The sequence below is a fragment of the Podarcis gaigeae genome (genome assembly GCF_964106915.1).
Source record: "Podarcis gaigeae genome assembly, chromosome: 6".
NCBI classification, from domain to species: Eukaryota; Metazoa; Chordata; class Lepidosauria; order Squamata; family Lacertidae; genus Podarcis; species Podarcis gaigeae.
Window position 1 is genome coordinate 26386064 of NC_139682.1, and position 20669 is coordinate 26406732.

Consider the following 20669-nt stretch of genomic DNA (forward strand, 5'->3'; position numbering starts at 1 on the left):
TATAAATGGCAGAGTTTTTATATTTGTCTTTCTACTTTTGGAAGCGCATGATTTAGGTAGGCAAATTAAAAATATATAGAACAGAGCTTGGGGGGAGTTTCAGTTAGTCTTTGTTTCATAAAAGGCTCTCTTGGTTTTGTTGCAACAGACTAAGTTGGCTACCCCTCTGAAGATCATTCCAATTTCATTTGTAAGCAAGGCCCTTGCTCCAGTATTGGGAGCTGGCCTGTACTAATGTGCAATCAGTTGGAGGGGTGTCTTATACAAAATACATATGCTATACAAATGGGAGGGGCAGAAATTTAGTAGGGTCATATGCTCCACTCTAAATCTTCTGATCTTCCTTACAGCTCTTAATGTTGATCCTACACCCATTGTATAGGTGGTCATCCCCTTGGTCTTTTGAAATTGTAGAGTCTCCATACTAACAATGCTTTATTCCATTGGCGTGAATTACCTTTTGCCACATGCCCTGCATATGTCTATTTTAGCTTTGCAGCTTTTTCCACTACATTTGTAACTACATATCCACTTTGTAACATGCCACAGGTAATATGCACATATTGGACACTGGCTTGGGAGCCAGTGTGGTGTAGTGGTTAAGAGCGGTAGTCTCGTAATCTGGGGAACCGGGTTCGCGTCTCCGCTCCTCCACATGCAGCTGATGGGTGACCTTGGGCCAGTCGCGCTTCTTTGAAGTCTCTCAGCCCCACTCACCTCACAGAGTGTTTGTTGTGGGGGAGGAAGGGAAAGGAAAATGTTAGCCACTTTGAGACTCCTGAAGGGGAGTGAAAGGCGGGATAACAAATCCAAACTCTTCTTCTTCTTCTTCTTAGCTTTCAAATCTAAGGAAATCTTTTTCGTTATAAAGCTTGAGTTTCCCCAAGGCTGTTCATGATTGTGTTATTCTCCTCTTTATTTCTAATAATATAGCTGTTGTTGCTGTTGCTGCTACTGTTGTTGTTGCTGCTGCTGTTGTTAATTTATATCCTTCACCCTCATCCAAAGAAGTCCAGGGCAGCAATATTACTGTTACTATTGTGACAGAATAACATTCATTGAAATCAGGTTGTTTAGGCTGATATGGTGTTTGCTTTTTCTTCAAAATACCATATATTTGACACCTCTACCTATGAGCTTTGCACATGCAGCATATGTTCTGGAATTTCCGCAGTTGCTATAAGCCACAGTGGTTTCTTTCAGACAACTAGGCTAGAGCATCTCCGGTCTCTGCTGAGTATTTGTTCTGATTTGTTTGTGGGGAGGTTACACAACAATATGCACTCAACAATTACAATTCATCCTGATTTGCTTAGGTAATAGTGGATTGGTCACACCCAGGCAATAGAGCATTTTAATGGTGCAAACCTCAATTTCTGGTCCTGCAAAATACTGACAATCTGGACGCGGCCAGTGTTTTGTCAAAATATGTCATCTACAAAATGTTTTGGGAGATAATGTGAGCTTTGTCCCACATTCCTGATAATGCAGGCTATGTGAACACAATTTAACATGCTGTATGGATGATAAACTCCAGTGTAACATTTTCATGCATATTGATCCATATGAATCATAACATAAAGCAGCCTCAGGGGTTTTAGTGTGTTGCATACATATCAGCTCTTGTCCTTGGATCTTTCCTTGTCACTCTGAAATAAAGCATTGGGTACCAAAAAAAAAAATGACTAGAAGATCGCAGCCAACAAAAATCTGCTTAATGCTCAATGACATGAGCACCTTTTGGTTGCTCTATTTTGCAAATCAAATGAATAACAGGTGGTTCACAAGGGGAAAGGCACCTCTAAATCCACTAGCATAGCTCCTCTCACAGCAGGTCGTAGCTGTAGACAGTCATTATCTTTAATCTGCCAGCAAGGAGTAACATCGAACTGGAATGATAGGGGCCATGGAGGCAGCAGCTATTATGCCTAATCTGTGTTACAAGGCAAGTCAGGTTTATGGAGAAGACTGTGATGTTAGAACATGCAAACTTGAGATGTCCGCTGCTGCTTCTCAGTTCTCTCCAGGTGATTTTGATGTAGAAAAGTGGAACAGGGAATTTTATGCTACACTATAAACATGTATTTTATGAAAAGCTATATAATTTCACTCACCTCGTGTGTGCCGTACACAGGTTCAGGTAAAATGAATGTGTAGAGAGAAAGGTGAGTATTAAATTCACCGCCCCTGCTTCAGTTGATTTCAAGTGATTTCCCCCTTCTGCTTCAGCCCTGTATGACACAACCTACAATGTTCCCCAGGTCACCCCAACATTGTGCAAAAGCTTTCAAGGGGTTGTGGGAAGAGAAGGGAAATGTCTGCTCTCTGAGTTGCCTTCTGCTTGTACAACACCGACTACACTTTATTTTGTTTTCAGTTTTTATTTCCTAATCTTACCTGATCCTAATTTTCATTGCCCCGTTGAGCTGCACTATTAATTTATTATGATAAATTTACTTGGGGTTGACTTGACTGTACACATTTCTCCGAAAGGGATTACACATCCCACTTTGTCTGCTTGAAATCCTTGAGTAGATTAATCAAAGATAGCAAAAGAATTAGAAAATTGCATGAATGCAAATTACTCTGAATACTTTGCCACAATTTTAGAAATAGGCATTTGAATAGCATTTCTGAGCATCTCAGCAAAATGGTTGTTGCATTTATAACTAGATTTCTGACATAATCCAGGTTTTGAAAACCAGGAAGTTCTTTATGATTACCTGTATAAAAATCTCCTTTAGTTTGAAAGCTTTTTGTCTGATTCTTTATGGATTAATTTTATTCTTGAGAGGAATCAAGGTTGTTGGGATTAGAAGAGTGCTTGTATAAAGGAGGGAGTTGCAGATCTCTGTCCCCTCCTCCCCTGAGGAATATACGCTTTAAAAACAAATTTTGAGCACTTTTTCTCCCAGACACTTCTGTTTTAACTCCAAATTGGGCTCTTTTAGTTTTTAATGTGTTCTCAGTGGCTCCATTATGCAATTTATTTCATCGTTTTTAAGAATGCTACATGACTAATTGAACAGTTATATCTTAAAAGTCTAAGCCACCCTCTGAAGACTAAGAGTTTGTAAACTCTGTCGAGGTTTCTTTGAAAGGGACTTCAGTTTCATAAGTTTGCCCTGCAGGCTGCTTAACTTTCAGAGCCAAAGTAATTTGTCCAGTTTGAAGGATTATAATGTTGGAGTATTCCTTACAAGTGGTAAGCCAAGACTCATTTTGTAAAACATTATTTAATTAGAATTTTTGTTTGTACTGCATGCATTGGCCTGTTTCAGAGTGGCAAGGATATGCACATTAGCAGGGAATGTTTTTTGAGTAATTGTACTTGACTCCTTGGTAATTAAAGGTAAAGGGGCCCCTGACCATTAAGTCCAGTTGCGGACGACTCTGGGGTTGCGGCACTCATCTCGCTTTCCTGGCCAAGGGAGCGGGTCTTTGTCCGAACCAGAGCAGCGCACGGAAAGGCCGTTTACCCTCCTGCCGGAGCGGTACTTATTTATCTGCTAGCACTTGCTTTCGAACTGCTAGGGGGGCAGGAGCTGGGACTGAGCAATGGGAGCTCACCCCATTGTGGGGATTCGAACCGACAACCTTCCGATCGGAAAGCCCTAGGCTCAGTGGTTTAGACCACAGCACCACCCGCACCCCTTGATAATTAGGACCTGTTAAAAACAGGTTGTGTCTGAGCAACACATTAAACCAGAGTATAGAATGACATAAAGAAGCCTAGGGAGGCAATGGGCTCTTGTGGAGGATTCAGCTATCATGGTTACTAGTTATGATAGCCCTGTTACCGCCATTAACAGAGTCAGCATGCCTTTGAGTTGCTGGGAATCACAAGTAGGAGAGGATGATCTTGCTCATGACTTTGTTGATGGGCTTCCAAAAGGCATTTAGCTAGCCACTGTAAGAAAAGAATGGGCTATTCAGAAGGTCTCTTGCATTTTCTCATCACTGCTTTTATTATTATTTTAGCTTGCCTTAAAAAAAACACATTTTTTTTTAGAAGAGTATGTCACAGAATCATAAAAAGGAAACAATGATTGTTCCAACAAGTGAGCTAAATGTTCGGATTCTTTTTCTTGCTTTAGCTGCCATCCATTGTTTCCTACAATAACACTGGCGAGACATTACTCGAAATGTTTTGGGCCCGTCTTCCTGCCAGAACAAGCTTCTGAAAGCAGCTAGAATGATGGGCTACTGGCTGTTCCCAGGCCTTCCATCGATCTTTCCTGTCTAACGAGACAAAGAGCCAGCCTCATATAGACAGCTGGGGGCAGCATATATGAATACTCTGATGAGAAGAGAAGCGACTTGCAGTGATACCTTTCTCTTTGTCAAATGGGCGACTAGTGTTAAGACTCAAGTATGTCTGCCTCCGCTGCCAAGTCTGAGAGCTGTAGGAATGACAGAGGGAACAAGACGCTCTGTGGCTACATTCACATGGCAGTTTATTCTGATTTCCTGTCGTTTCTCTAACTTAATTTCCACAGTATAGTTGAACTTTTGCACAGTGTAAAAGCTGCTTCCAGAAATATAACAGAATATTGTGCAAGTTGTTGTTGCTGTTGTTGTGGTGGTGTGTGCTGTGTCTTTCTGCTGTAAAATTTGTATTAGCCCAAATGTACAATCACATTATCTTTTTGCATTCTTTGATGTATTAATAACACTCACATCTGACGAAGCAAAGTACTGTAACAGACATGGATACTGTATGTGCTTTGATGTGAAATTGCTCTAAAACTGATGGGTGGTCTTTTGAAACTTGACATGACTGCTTACCTTTTTATAGTTGTGTTATTGAATAATTACGCTATTTGCTGGCAACATGCTATAGTTAATAAAAGTTAATTTGAGTTATTTTTTTATAGCTACTGGCTTGTCTGCACTGGCAACTTGCCTCTGGCTTACTGCTGGAGCTATCGCTCATATCATGTTTTACTACTGATCTTTTGTAAGCCATTCTGTGAGCATTTTTGGTTACAGAGCAGGGTAGAAATCCTTCACATAAATAAATGATTATCACTGTGGGGTTTGCACTTCGTGAGCAGTAGTTTGGTCGTAATTTGATCAGTTTACTAGTGCTTCTTTTGAGATTAGAAATACTGTCCAATTACATTGAGCATTCATTATTGGGCTGTGCCTTGGCAGAACATGTCCTAGGCTTTCAGGTGAGTGACCATGTTTCTAGACTATGACATCGCATCACATCACATCCTGGCTGTGACATCTTAGCACATCAAACCCGACAAGCCACACTTCTGTTGTGATTCACCCCCTTGGACCTGGGGTATGGAAGCTGGTTTAAACATTTTTATTTTTATTTATTTTGCTCCTTTGCCTTTTACTTTGACATGTTTCATCCCTATAACTCCAGCCATGCTTCTGGTGCTTTAGGAAAACTAGGAATGTGCTGTTGCCTCCACCCTGTTAGACTTGCACAAGTATGGGGGCATGGACTTCCATCTGATTTGAGATTTTTCTATATGCAGATATTTGATTATTATTTAGATTAACGTTTTAATTTAATGTACTTAAAAAAATATTTACTGGATTGGGAATTCTTGGTTTACTCGAATAGAGTCTTTTTTTGTGAAGCATTTTGATTTGATTACTCACATGGCCCGTTCATCCTCAACTTGTTGAATGGAGCTGTTCTTTCTCTCTCTTTCAGTGTTTATCAGCTTGTTGTGAAAGAAGAGAGGCCACAGAAGTCACGAAGAGCTGCTGACATCATTGAGTGTTTCTCTGTTCCAGTGAGCTACAAAAATGCTTCAAATCTCGACTCTCCGCATTACTTTGCAGCCGAGTTGAAACCAGTCAACCTTCCTGTCACACAGCCCTTCACGGTGGGAGACAACAAAACTTATAACGGCTACTGGAATGCTCCGCTTTCGCCACTGAAAAGCTACAGTATTTATTTCCAGGCACTCAGTAAAGCAAATGGGGTAAGTGTTTAACTTTCTGGCTTCAGCCAGCCTCATAATTGTCATCTCTGGCCTGGCTGGGATGAACTCAGTTCCATCCAACATTTTGTTAAGAATAAACCCTCTGGATTTCTAAAATAACATATCGGATGAAAACCTTATAGCAGTATTAGTCTTTAAGGTGCTGCAAGGCTGCAGTCATATTTGCACCATACATAGGAAGTGCATGGCTTCCCTCAAAGTATCCTGGGAACTGTAGTTTATCCCTGACAGAGCTGTAATTCCAAGTACAGTGGTACCTCAAGTTAAGTACTTAATTCGTTCCGGAGGTCCGTTCTTAACCTGAAAGTGTTCTTAACCTGAAGCACCACTTTAGCTAATGGGGCCGCCGGAGCATGATTTCTGTTCTCATCCTGAAGCAAAGTTCTTAACCTGAGGTACTATTTCTGGGTTAGCGGAGTCTGTAACCTGAAGCGTATGTAACCCTAAGTACCACTATACCTTAATAAACTACAGTTCCCATGATCTTTTGTGGGAAGCCATGTGATTTCAGTGTGCTTTAGATGTATGATGTGGATATGATGTCCTTGTGTTTATCCTCTGACCCTTTCCTGGCTCCTATTGCCATATATTCCCATTGCCATATATTCCAATTGACATTGGTTCTTCTAAGAAGTTAAGAAAATCTTGCATAAGCCTAAAATATCTGATGACAACTGATTTAGGCCATGCAACAAGAGAGGAGGATTGGTGACTTACACAGTTCGGCACCCCACACTACTGAATCATAATTGCAAGGCTGCAGTTCAAACCTCCTGCTTCAAGGAATACTGTTTGAAAATAATGAATGCCTACACTTTTAATATGATGTAATCTTCTGCATCTATATCTGCCAGGATAGTCCATTTGCCAGTCTGTACCCCAGCCTTTTGGATTTGTTTAGAGCAATTATGTAATATGCAGTTCAGCTTCAAACAAGAATTAGTGGAGCAACGAATGTAGAAAGTTACCATGGTTTCGTCAAGCAGCATTGTTTGCGTTCGGTATATTTGTGAGGGTGGGGTGGATCTGTGTGGGAAATTAATTTGGGACAATTGACTTGTTTTGGTAAAAGAAGCTGATTGTATTTCTCCCTCTCTGACAAGTAAGAAACTTGGCTTAGAATTTTGTTTTGTTGTTTTCCTTTTTATCAAACTCTGACTCATTTCAGTTAAGCATCTGGCTTTTGGCAAGCCCAAGGAGCAAAATTCACACCATTCAGAAAACAGGTGCTTTGTATAACAAAGCCAAAGAATATTCTGTTTCACACATGTTCTATTTAGATTACCTTCTGGGAGAAACACCGGATAGCCGAGCTCCCTCATAACAACCCGCAAGAAGAACTCAAATGAGCGTCTGTCTTATCCTACACCCAAATATATGCGCATACACACAAATATAGTGTTGCATAACAAAAGGCGAGAGAACTTGTGATCTAAATCAGCTGCAGTTTACCACATTTGTTATATAACTGGCTATTAATTGTGCTGTTTTTCAGTGCAGCCCTCACAGCTAATGGTAACAGAGATAATGAGAACTTGGAACTGAGCTCCCTTTGCTACAAAGTGTAACAGTGAAAAAAATCTTACACTGCTGTTATTGCTGTTTAATCCAGTAGCTTTTAAAGTGCTCCATTAATTTATTTCAAATAAAATTTCAGCAAAGGTTTAGAATAAAACAAAAATTTACCCCCCCATATTTGTACTTTTCATTTTCCCATTGGACACCTGTAGAATAACAAGTTTGTGGAGTTGCCAAATTTGGAATTGGTGGATTCTTCTTATTTATGTATGTATTGTTAAAACATTTTGTGCTTTTGAAAGCCTGGTCAAAAAGGTTCACCACGCCTGTAGTTAGTACCTGTGATGAGCAGAGATAGTGTGGGGCAAGAGTAGCCAATATAACCAATGCAGTGATAGACAACAGTTCTCATCTTCTCTGAACACGGCCTAAGTTTGCGAGGGCTTATGATAATAGAAAGAAGGGTCCAGAGCTCTGAGCACCAAAAGTGTTCTTCCAGAATGTTTTATCAAATATTCCACTACTCAACAGCCATCTTTTGCTGATTCTTAGTTGCCTGTTGGAAGCTCTCTCTCTCTCCCACACACACAATCCAACGAAAAAGACAAAAAGACAGAAAACCTATCTCCAGATGTTAAAGAGTATTGCACTTTTTCTTAATGCCCAGTGTGGTTTTGGCCAGAACAGGCCTTTCTTGAGGGCTTTTCTGTTGGAGGGCTAGTCATTATTCCCCAGTTCTGATAAATTAGTGGGAAGATTTTCAGTTGCTGACGTGGAGGTCTAAAATATTCCTAAAGCTTGCACAAGTAGTGCTTTAGGGGGAGGAAATCATCAACATCCATGCCATGAGATATAGAGGCATCTTTTTATCTAATCCAGCCCATGGAGAACATATTTGCCATAAGAGGGTGTTATTGAAACTGAACAATATCTTCGTCTTTTGAAATTACTGTTCAGATATGGTGATGTAGAAATTTCATTCTGCAATGCCATGCTGATGCTTGCAAAATGTGCACAAAACGTATCCATATTAATGGGGCCCTGTTTCCTACAGTAATTTATGCAGTATTCATTACACCAGAGACTTGTACATGACAGTGTAAAAACATAAGTGGAAAGGAAAGCCTGCAGCCTATTACTGCCTGACAAAGTAACTTTTCAGAACCACAAAGGCTTGCTATGTTGCGCACGTGTTCATGGGCCATATGGGTGTGATCTGTGTCAATAAATAATGTAGCGAAGGGGGAGAGAGATTCTGAAGACTGGCAGTAGCACATATTTACAGTGAATTAGGTATTACTATTATTAGAAAGGGTGGTCCACAACATAAAATCACAATATATAAAGCACAAAATACATAATGAAAACAAAACAAAAAACAAAGACAACCCAATAATAATATTAATAATAATAATTTATTATTTATACCCCGCCCATCTGGGAGACTCCCAATTAAGTGTTAAAAACAATGCAGCATTAAATGTTCAAAAAAATTCTAAACAGGGCTGCCTTCAGATTTCTTTTAAAGATAAGATAGCTGCTTATTTCCTTCACATCTGATGGGAGGGTGTTCCACAGGGCGGGTGCCACTACTGAGAAGGCACTCTGTCTGGTTCCCTGTTACCTCACTTCTCGCAATGAGGGATCCGCCAGAAGGCCCTCGGCGCTGGATCTCAGTGTCTGGGCTGAACAATGGGGGTGGACCTACCCCCCCCCCATTTTAAAAGGACATTGGATGCCAATCAGCCAAAGGCCTGGTTAAAGAGAGCAGTTTTTGCCTGGCATCTAAAGGTGTACAATGAAGACACCAGCCAAACCTCCCTGGGGAGAGCATTCCACAAATGGGGAGCCACTGCAGAAAAGGCCCATTCTCGTGTCTCCATTCTCCAGGCCTCTTTTGGACTTTTCTGCAGTTCCGGGAACAAGGCAGGGAGTAACCATAATCTAAAAATACCTATGTCTACTAGCCATGGTGACTATGCTCTACCTCCATGGTTGGAAGTTGTAATGCTTCTGAATAGCAATTGCTGAAAGCCACAAGAGACAAGAGTGCACTTGTGTTCAGGTCCCGATTCCAGGTTTCTCACAGGCATTTGGTTGGCCACCTGTGAGGACAGGATGCAGGACTAGATAGGTCATTGGATTCATCCGGAAGGGCTGTTCTAACGTTCTTAGGAGGAATCAGAGCCTGCTGTCAGTTAAGCTGGGCTCCTTGTCTGAACAACCACTCACACTCATTGGATGTGCTTCTTCAGGACCTTCTGATCTCCTCCCATTTGGTGGTGTCTTTAGGCCTGAACTTCAGGACCCCACAGACCAGAAGCCCCCAAACAAGCCCTAGAGATAGTCTACAAATGATGGGGATGGCTGCAAAGAAGTCCAGCTTTCACATCTGGCATGCAAATATGGGGGCTGATACAATGTATTGCAACATACCATCATGTAAAATATTACTGATAGTATGTTTGTGTGTTTGCAGGGGACATGGCTACCTTTAACAATACATTATCAATGGCTTGCATCCAGTGCTGCACATGTGGAGGTCCACTCATGCAGTGGGACTTCCCCTTCCCCTACTCTTCTTCAGTGCTCCCCAAATCTGCTTTGCAGAGCCTACCAACCCATTGAAGGAGATTTTGAGGGTGGCGGCTACAAGGATAAGTTCCATTGTGCAAGAGGAAGTCCATTGTACAATGGAATGACAGCAACGGATACAACTCATTATTTTTAAAAGAGGGCACTTGCTTTACTACTTTTGTAAATGGTACAATAAAACATAACCAGCAGATATTTCTGTAGTACATTAATACATAGAGTCTTTTGGATTAGTACAGAAAAGGAATGGTTGAAAAGCAGCTCATGCTGATATATAAATCATTTAAGAAAATAGGTACCTAAGGGGAGACATATTTTTTTCTAGTATCTGGTAGACATCTTCTAGGCTTATAAGATATTATTGCTTTCAAGTGTCTGGTAGTGAAAGTTTTAATAGAGTGTTTTGGCTCTTTATGTGAATCAGTTAAGTGCTTATCCCTACTTTTCTGATAAATACTGTATGAGTTATTCAGCAACATCTTTTTCAGAATAGTTTCTATCTGAACAGCCACCCATCAGTTGACGTGATACTCATAAAGTCATATTCCACAAGGCAACTGCAATAGCTGTGGATGCTATTGCAGTATTAGTGGGCATTATCATTTTTTCCCTAGGTATGAAATACTGTTGTTTGAATCCCATTGATGAAGACGTGTGATACCCTTGCAAGAGATGTACAACATCTGAATTTTGCACAACAATTTTGCACTTACTATGCTACACATTCCAATGGATAGTTCAGAAAGACACTGTCGTCCAGTGTGGCTCAGAGTGCTACTTCTTAAATTGTTCTTACACAAAGAAGCAGACATACCTGATGCTTTTCCATATTCTGTCATTTTCAGGAAACCAAAATCAACTGTGTCCGGCTGGCAACAAAAGGTATGTTGAAGACCTTTTTTTTAGAAAAACAAAACTCCTAGTTCTAAGCATAATGCTCATATGGAAACCAGTTCTGTTGTGATTGAAAATACAGCCACCAGGTAATCTTTAAGGTGCCATAGGACACGTTGTAGTTCTGTTGTAATGGAATAACTTCGTTCTCTTATCAAAAGTGGCTTTTTTTTGTCCCTTAAACTATATGTGGTTCATTCAGAAAAAGTGAGTTATCAAATATATCTGTGGGATTTGGGGAAGACCTGCTTTTGTTTGTTCATACAGACAGACCGTGGTTGTTGTTTTAACTTCCCAACATTTCCCTTTTGTTTTCTGTAGCTTCATTCCTACAGTTCTTATTACTCTTGTGAGAATATAATCCTCTAGTATCTTGGTCTTCAATATGGATGGGGAGTGAGGACGGGACATTCAAACTTGCAAACAGTTCAAAGATAACCGCATGTATTAATTCCCAATGGGGATGGATTTAACAGTTTCTGAAAAGTCAGTCTTGTCTTGATACTGGTTGGCAGTTGTTCCTGGTTTATCTCCAGTGACCTTGACAAAGAAAGACTTCAGATTAAAACTAATATGAGACAAGGAATCAAACCACTGGCCACATACCAGTGTCTAGCTTGAGCCAAGTGAAAAGGCAGTGCTTTGTTAAAATAATACATTTGTCACCTCTCAGTCTAAATGACAAGGTTGTGGCTCCTGTGGGAAAGCATTATATGTGTCCTAATATGTTTTTTCGATTATAGTAGTTCATATGAACCTCCTGAGAACGGAAGAGAATCACCCCGGAGGTAGCTTTGCTAGCAAAGGTGTCAATAAAGCAATTTATTTCGTAACAAAATGTAAAGAAAAGAAAAAGAATATCTCTCAGCCAATTCTACATTCTCAATAAACATGCCCTTGAACACAATTGTAGAAATGAGGAGGGGAATTGTGGTTAAAAAGACTGCCTGGCAAACAGCTTTGTGTTGTCAAAATTTTGCCCAACCTTTGCACTGATATCATGCTGAATAGCATAATGATCATATAGCCCAGTTTATTTCAGTGTCATTGACAGTGGGCTTCACAGCTCTTGCACAATTTTTAAAACTCATATCCTTTCTTCTGCCTCATTTCTTGTGGTCACATGTGAAATGTTAGCCTATTGTTTGGGTACTTCTATGCTTTATCAAATTGGTCCAGGACAAGCCCAGCAAGGAAATCTCAATGTGTACAATAAACCATCAAGGAATAAGATGGTGGTCAAATGATGGGCATGGAGTGATATAAAAACTGGAACGCCCTTGACTACTCTTAACCTTTAGTTTCTCTTGTGTGCCTTATTCGTTGCCAATGTAGGTTTAACCAAAAAATGACTTGCTCATATGAGCAATTAAATTGTGTGTCTGGGTCATCCCTTTTCTGACAAAAAAGTATTGTTTCTGATATTGATTAATAATAACAATAATGTATCAAAACAAGGTGAACTCTTCAATAATTTCTTGCTTATGTGTGAATGTAAGACTGCACCTAGCACACATGTGTACACATACACATACGTCAGTTGAAAACACTGAAGCGACAACTGAGAAAGATCTCATCTCAGTACCCATCTATGATCTGCTACCTAAATCATATGGGGAAAAACTAGTTTTCCAAAGCTCATGCTTGCAAAGCCACATCTGAGCACCCACAATATCCACCTCAAAAGGAGAAGGGAAATTCTTGTCTGGCTCATATTGAAATTGGAGCCAGGCAGGAATTCACAGCTTCCCTCTGCCCCACAACCTGCCTTTACCACCCCAAAGTTCTTCCCCATCAGTCCTTTCAACACATCCCCACTTTCCTTCCCTCCCAAGCACCAGTGAGAGCTTGCATGGAGAAGGGAGAAGGGAGATTCTCTCCCCCCCACACACATCTGGAAACAAAGCCTGATGGCTGAGAGGTCTGTGTTCTGTCAGCCACCCAGCTTTGTTCTTTGACATACTGCTAATCATCATGTCAGGAAGAGGACAGGAAGAGAAGAATGGGAGAAAAAAATGTATATATTCTTGCATGCTGCTATTGCTTTTCTCAGCACCACTGGCATTTGGAAAGAATGTAAAGGGTGATTTGAAGGATGGGGATGACTTTTGAGGATGGAGAGGAATGATGGGAATGAGAGTGGGCATTTTGGCTTGCAATCTTTTAAAGAGGTTGCATCATTTCTGTGCCAAAATAGAGAGCTTTGTAGAGCTTTCTAGTCTCTAGTAGCAGCCCATAGCAGTTCTGCTGCATTTAGCAAATGCCACAGAACCTGGTAGAGATGCTGAGATCATAAACCTGTTAAGATGTGATGCAGCACATGGGTTATGCCATCCCTCTATAGCCAACAGAGTGTGTTTCCTTCTTCTCCCTTGCATGCTGTTGTCTTTCTTGTGGAGTTGTTTTAGTATATTGCTCACACTTTCTCCTTGTCATTTTCCTCTGTAGAAGTTATTTGTCAATGCATTACCTTAACTCCTATGTATGTAGTAGCAATGACAACAAAAGCAAAATGGGTTTCAAATAATTTATTTTCTCATGCCCTTGCATTAAAACTTTAACAAACACCGCGAGATACAATAATGCCATTGAAATCACCCAAGCATCACCCAAAAAGAGGGAGTCTGTTACCAACAAAGAGGACAGAGATTTGCATAAAATTGGCCTGAATTAGCATATGCAATAGTTAAGAAATGCAATGGCATAGTTGCAAATTTAATAATTACATGTTTGTTTTGTGGTTGCTTGCCACATGAAGTCTTGATGTAGAAAGACAAAATCCCATCACACAGGGCAAAAACAGCAACAACAACACAAAAAAAAAACAATTGGACACACTTAAGGCAAAGAGGCCATAAAAGCAAATACCTCCGTCCTTCCAACACAGGCTTCATCACCAAAAAAATGGCCAAGGGGTTGGGGTGGGGTTAATCCATTAGCTGGTATAGAAGATGCCTGGAAGAAAATTTAACATCTTTGTCTGATACTAAAAAGCTGTTAGCACCAAGCAAGACTGGGGAGAGCATTCTCATGGCTGAAAAGGCCAATTCTCTTGCTGCTGGAGGGGAGGGACAGAGAGAAGAGATGCAATGAAGACCTTTGGGTTCTATATCTCCAGAGTTTAACTGGAGAGCTGTTTAAATAGAGGACTTCTTCAAATAGGGAGCTGTACTCTGTAAAGTAAGACACGCAAATGCCCTGGCTCATGGTGATCTGGATTTGCCATGAACCTGAATGAACGTGTGCCACCAGTAAAGCCCTAATATGACGTTGTGGTAATCTATTTCTGTATATGGTGTAGACAATGCATTTCTATAGTGACTAAGAATGAACATGCAGTTGGTTTCTCCTCCGGATCACCATGAACAGGCTGGTTCAAGATAATAAGCTCTCACGTATGTTTGGATTATTATGGACTGCTTCCACTCTCTTTACTGTCTGATAGCAAAGAGGATTTGGTGGAAAGATAATTTGGACATGGGCAAAAATATATGGAGCAGAAAAGATACTTAATGAACCTTCTTCCAAATTGCCATCGGCAGCTACTTTTCTAAAATAGCTCAGACAGAAAACTTAAAATGTCCTTTTAAAGGCAAGCTCTGCTGAAAATCACTTGTTAATTTTGCAACGAGATGTGAAAGCTGGAAGGTAGATGTGGGAAGGGATGGTGAACAAGTTTTATTGATTAAGCTAAATAAAATAAAATAAAATAGGCTGGTTTCAATTCATCTTGAAAAGAAGTGAAAAGCATTATTCCCTTTGTTGTGGATACATACAAGGATTGGAGTTACTCACATAAATAGGGAAAGCATGGTGACAGGATGTCATTGCCATTTTCTGCAGAAGTTTCCCATGACACTTAGAGACCTGGATCAGGCCATCTGGAACAGGTTCCCTGCTGCACATGTTGTGAAAAACACAGTAATGGCGGGTGGGAGAAGAGCCATATGACTTTGATGGGTGGGGCAAGATATGCAGTCCTAAAACCCCTGTTGGAGGGGTGGTCAGCAGGGACTGATGCCACTGTGGACCTTACCTCCAGGCAGCAGCATCTCTATTGCTTACCTGGTTGCCGCTGGAGCCAGTTTAGCACTGAGGTCAGGAGGGAGGTGCCTGTGTAATGGAACAAACATCAGATTGGCTCCACAAGTGCACCGACTCCACCCTGACCTCACCACCACCCTGCTTCACCCCTGCCCCTACGCAGTGGTTGAGAGGCCAGATCTGCAGTGCCACCTCTTCCTGCCAACCACTTCTACCCTGCCGTCACACATATCCTCTTCTCATGTATAATATACTGTACAAAGAGGGCTAAAAACTTATTCAAGAAAGGATACATGTATGCCACCTGGAAACATTTTTCTTTATTGTAATTGTATCTGATAAGGGGAGAGTTTTGCTGATAATAATGGTAATAATGTAGGTTTTGCTGATAATAATAATAGTAATAATAATAATAATAATAATAATAATAATAATAATAATAGTGGAGGTTTAAAATGGAATGTAAGCATGAGCAGTTCTCTGTTATCAATGGCTACTAGACATTATGTCTTCTTCTTCTAATATAAGTATGTGTTATAATACTAGTATTATATAATCCCAAGAGTGCTTCCATGTAACTGGAGTTGCAGTCCTAATGGGAGGAAACCCAGTCAGCTGGGTGGTGTATGAGTAATAAATAATAATAATAATAATAATAATAATAATAATAATAATAATAATAATAATAATAATAAAATATTTGGATTGAACTGAACTCACCATCCAGGCATTAGCTGGTTGTAATGGCACAGGGGCTCATTTAGGCAGGGGTTCTAAAACCATTCTGAATGCTACTATTATTCCTAATCCTAAATCAAATCTTTATTTTGGTCATAGACCAGCATATAATCCTAAATCCTTCAGGGAAAGGACTTGGTTCTCTACAGCATAAAACAGGAAAGATTTACATAGTAGTTGGGTTCTTTAAGGTGGGACGCAGGTGGCGCTGTGGGTTAAAGCCTCAGCACCTAGGACTTACCGATTGAAAGGTCGGCGGTTCGAATCCCTGCAGCGGGGTGCGCTCCCGCTGCTCGGTCCCAGCGCCTGCCAACCTAGCAGTTCGAAAGCACCTCCGGGTGCAAGTAGATAAATAGGGACCGCTTACCAGCGGGAAGGTAAACAGCGTTTCCGTGTGCAGCTCTGGCTCGCCAGATGCAGCTTTGTCACGCTGGCCACGTGACCCGGAAGTGTCTCCGGACAGCGCTGGCCCCTGGCCTCTTGAGTGAGATGGGCGCACAACCCCAGAGTCTGTCAAGACTGGCCCGTACGGGCAGGGGTACCTTTACCTTTACCTTACTGGGTTCTTTAAGAAAGGAACAAAATACTGTTCCCTAAAAGGGCACAATTCCGTTCATCACGAGTTCTCCCTTCTTGTGCATGCATTATGTGCCTTAGAGTTATTTTTTTTCATTCTAGGCTCTGCTGTGGTCAGACCACCTGCTCTCTGTTTGGTGTTTGTGTCTTGAACTGGAGACAGTCTGGAATGGCATCTTGTTCCTTTAGCCATTACCTTCCCCTTGGAAAACCACAAAACAGCTTGATCCCAAACAGCTTAACCAATATACTTTCCTCAGTCCTCCCCCTTGCATGGCTGCTCACCCTTCCATTCCTTCATAAGTTGGGAAGATCTCTGTCTCTCCTGTTTTGTGAGCACCAGAAGCTCTAATTCTCTTTCTCCTTGCCCAAATAATACATGAATTGAAAATGGTGCATGACATCCATCCAGCACATATCATGCCAGTGGCACCCTGCATGAAACTCAACAATATGAATCTCCATGACAATTTAAAAGAACAAAAGAACTAGGACCAAGCTGAATTCATTTCACTTTACCAATTGTAATAATAACAACAACAACAACAATAACAATAACAATAATTTATTATTTATACCCTGCCCATCTGGTTGGGTTTCCCCAATTGTGAAATTTGGGGTGGCATGTTGGCTAAAACTTCAGTTAAACTAAAGGGAAACTTCCTAACAATTTGTGAAGTTGGGGAGCAGGCTCATTTCAGCACACCAGGGTAGGAATATTCCCAACCTTTCTGTTGTATGCCACTCCAATCTCCCAGCGATTCCAGGGGTTCCAGGCACTTACCCAGGGTTCATGTTTCCTTCAAAATGAGGGACAGCAGAGGCTGTGTTGTCTTTTCGAACCTAGCAGTTCAAAAGCATACCAGTGTGAGTAGATAAATAGGTACCGCTGCTGCGGGAAGGTAAATGGCATTTCCGTGCACTCTGGTACATGTCACGGTGTTCCGTGCACCAGAAGTGGCATAGTCATGCTGGCCACATGACCCGGAAAGCTGTCTGCGGACAAACACCGGCTCCGTCGGCCTGAAAGCGGAGGTGAGCGCTGCAACCCATAGTCAAATTCGACTGGACTTAACCGTCCAGGGATCCTTTACCTTAAGTTTACCTTTACCCTTTGGATATATGGCACTGGTCAACAACAAATTTGTTGTCTGCGTTTTTTCAGTTGATTTAGGGCGAATCTGATGTGCTGAATCCAAAAATCACATTGGTTTTGCTCAATCAGGTCAAGTTTTTGAGCTATGGCCACATGTTGTTTTTTTACGTTTTTGTTCACATGTACGCTTGTGTGGAGCGTTTTAGAAGTTGGTGGGAGTAAAATGCCATGTCGAATAATTGTTTTGATTGGAAATGATTATTTTAATGACAAGAAGTATTCAGGTCTGATAGTTCTGGGTGATTATGTCGAAAAGGGATCAGTTTGAAGTCATAAAACCTCGAATTCTTCCATAAATTGGTGCGGCAAAGCATAAAGTTGGGGGATCAAAACTAAGTTAATGGGGCTTGGAGTGCCACAGTACGAACCCAAAGATTGGAGACTGTTCATTGACAGCAGCAAGCGATCACTGAAATGTGTTCTGCTACACAACGGCAACCAGTTTGCCTCTATACCCCTGGCTCACTCGAGTACACTGAAGGAGAACTATGAAGCGGTGAAGTATGTGCTGGAGAAAATTGGTTATGATCAGCATAAGTGGTTTATTTGTGTTGACCTGAAGATGGTGAACTTTTTGTTGGGACAACAGTCTGACTTCACCAAGTACCTATGTTTTCTGTTCATGTGGGATAGTAGGGACCGTGCTCAGCATTACACGAAGAAGGACTGGCCTGTGAGGGAGGAACTGGTGCCTTGCAGAAAAAGGAACATCATCAACGACCCTCTGGTGGACAGAGACAGAATACTCTTCCCACCGCTGCACATCAAGCTCGGCTTAATCAAGCAGTTCACCAAGGCTCTGGACAAGGATGGTGACTGCTTCACTTACTTGGGCCAGGCTTTTCCAGGATTGACCATGGAGAAGTTGAAAGCTGGCATCTTTGACGGTCCTCAGATCCGTCAGCTCATCAGAGATCCAGAGTTCGGAAACTCAATGAACGAAATGGAACTGGAAGCGTAGAAGGCATTTGTTCTGGTAGTGAAGAACTTTCTTGGCAACAATAGGGCCAGAAATTATGCAGAACTTGTCAACAACATGCTGACTGCTTTCAGAAACCTGGGCTGTAACATGAGCGTCAAGATGCACTACTATGAGCGTCACATATGGACCAGTTTCCTGAGAACCTGGGTTCAATGAGTGACGAGCAGGGGGAGAGATTCCATCAGGACATGAAAGAGATGGAGACCAGGTATCAGGGTCGCTGGGACGCAGTCATGATGGCTGACTACAGTTGGACTCTGAAGAGAGACCTCCCTGCCACTGAGCATTCCAGGAGTTCCAAGATACAGAAGTTCAAGCCCTGAAGTTTGAAAAATGGTGAAGCAACATGCAATTTACGTGTACTTACCTTTATCAATGCCCACCATTCAGTTTACAGTAATCGATGTTTCTATCAGGTAATCAATATATGTTGTTGGAAAAACTTTTTTTCTCTTAAAAACATATTTCGGATGATATGTGTTGACAAAAATCAGCTGATAGTGACACAAAAATGTAATCGATTTTGTCACAAGATCTGATTTTTTTCAAATCAACATAGCACAAAAACCTAACCTGATGGAGAGAAACGGATGCCATTTCCTGATTCAGCAGTGCAAAAATACCCTAAATCAATTGTAGAAATCTAGACAAAATTCAAAAAGTAAAAAAATTGTTGCCCAGTACAAATAAACTGTATACAACCTGAGCCTTGGATACAAGCATATATCAGGCATGTCTCTACCTCAAAGGATTCTAGCTTCTAGCATACACACACAAAACTCAGCTCTCTCTTTTAACTAACTACCATTGAGTTGAGGGAGAGGGACCACCCATTTGCTCTCTGATACAGAACCACTTCCATTGTTATGTTAACAACCCAAATTTAGAGGAATGGCCATTGTATTATTATTATTATTATTATTATTATTATTATTATTATTATTAAATTAAGTTAATATACCACCCTTCATCTGAAGATCTGAGGGCAGTTCACAAGATAAAAATACAGGATAAAGCACGAAGTACCGTCTTTTTTGCTCTATAAGACTTACTTTTTCCTTCCTAAAAAGTAAGGGGAAATGTGTGTGCGTCTTATGGAGCGAATGCAGGCTGCACAGCTATCCCAGAAGCCAGAACAGCAAGAGGGATTGCTGCTTTCACTGTGCAGCGATCCCTCTTGCTGTTTTGGCTTCTGATATTCAGAATATTTTTTTTATTGTTTTCCTCCTCCAAAAACTAGGTAAGTCTTGTGGTCTGGTGCGTCTTATAGAGCGAAAAATACGGTAATTTCTGGCTATTCTAACAATTCAAACCTTTCATTAGATTTTAACACTTGCTGGATCCAGGAATTATGTATTGGCATCCAGCCTGCCCACCCACCCAGCCAAACTCATAACACTATGTTTCACCACCTTCAGCAGAACCCTGGCCACTGCTGTCAATATTTGTCCCTCCTGGAAGCCCTATTCAGGCATCTGGTACCCATGAGTACCAAATCTGCAAAGCCCCAGGACATTGATCTTGTAACTACCCTACCCCAAACCACCCTGACACAACTGCTCCAATGCTACCTGTGATTAGGGTGGCAAATTGGGGGTGAGCATTATGGCCTGCCTTTGATAAAGATACAATAAATAGTGAATTGCTAAATCAGTCCACCTAGTCTGGTGTTCCGTCTCGGAGAGCTACCAAACATTTGTTGTTGTTGTGCATAATCTTGAGCACTTATCACATGATCAATCCCACTCCTCACATGTTTACTGAAGTCATTTTTAGAACACCTGAATTAATATGTTTCTCTATTAGCTAAACTAAAAGGTAAGACTGAGTATCTGCACCTGCTTTTGTGCCCTTCCTTCTGGACTTACTATTTTCCCCCACAGTTACCATAAATGTACATTCACGTTGACATGTTTGTTTTAAAAATATCTGTGTTTTGCCTGTTTGTCTGTGACTACTTTATATTCACTTACACTGTCTGCCCATTAAATCCAAAATGATTTTCCTTCTTCCTTTTATTTACTGCTGGTATTATCTCCTTTGTATCTTTTGCCTTTTTCATCCATAAAATGGTACCCACCAATTAAATTAGAATGAAGTGGGGGGTCTGCTGAGGAAAATAATAATAATCCAACAGATTTGGGAACTTGAATGCATATCATTTGTGTAACAAGAACCCCTTTAATATCAG

General features: G+C 41.0%; 1 protein-coding gene across 17 annotated transcripts in view; it reads left to right on the forward strand.

The window, feature by feature from the left end:
• The window catches only part of PTPRT (protein tyrosine phosphatase receptor type T), a 605850-nt gene that overhangs the window by 479522 nt on the left and 105659 nt on the right, over positions 1–20669 (forward strand). For all 17 annotated transcript variants that reach the window (XM_083746111.1, XM_083746125.1, XM_083746113.1 and 14 more), the window contains exons 12-13: positions 5681–5954; positions 10934–10970. In XM_083746111.1, the coding sequence (XP_083602237.1) occupies positions 5681–5954; positions 10934–10970 (311 nt within the window). The remainder of the gene's footprint in view (positions 1–5680; positions 5955–10933; positions 10971–20669) is intronic.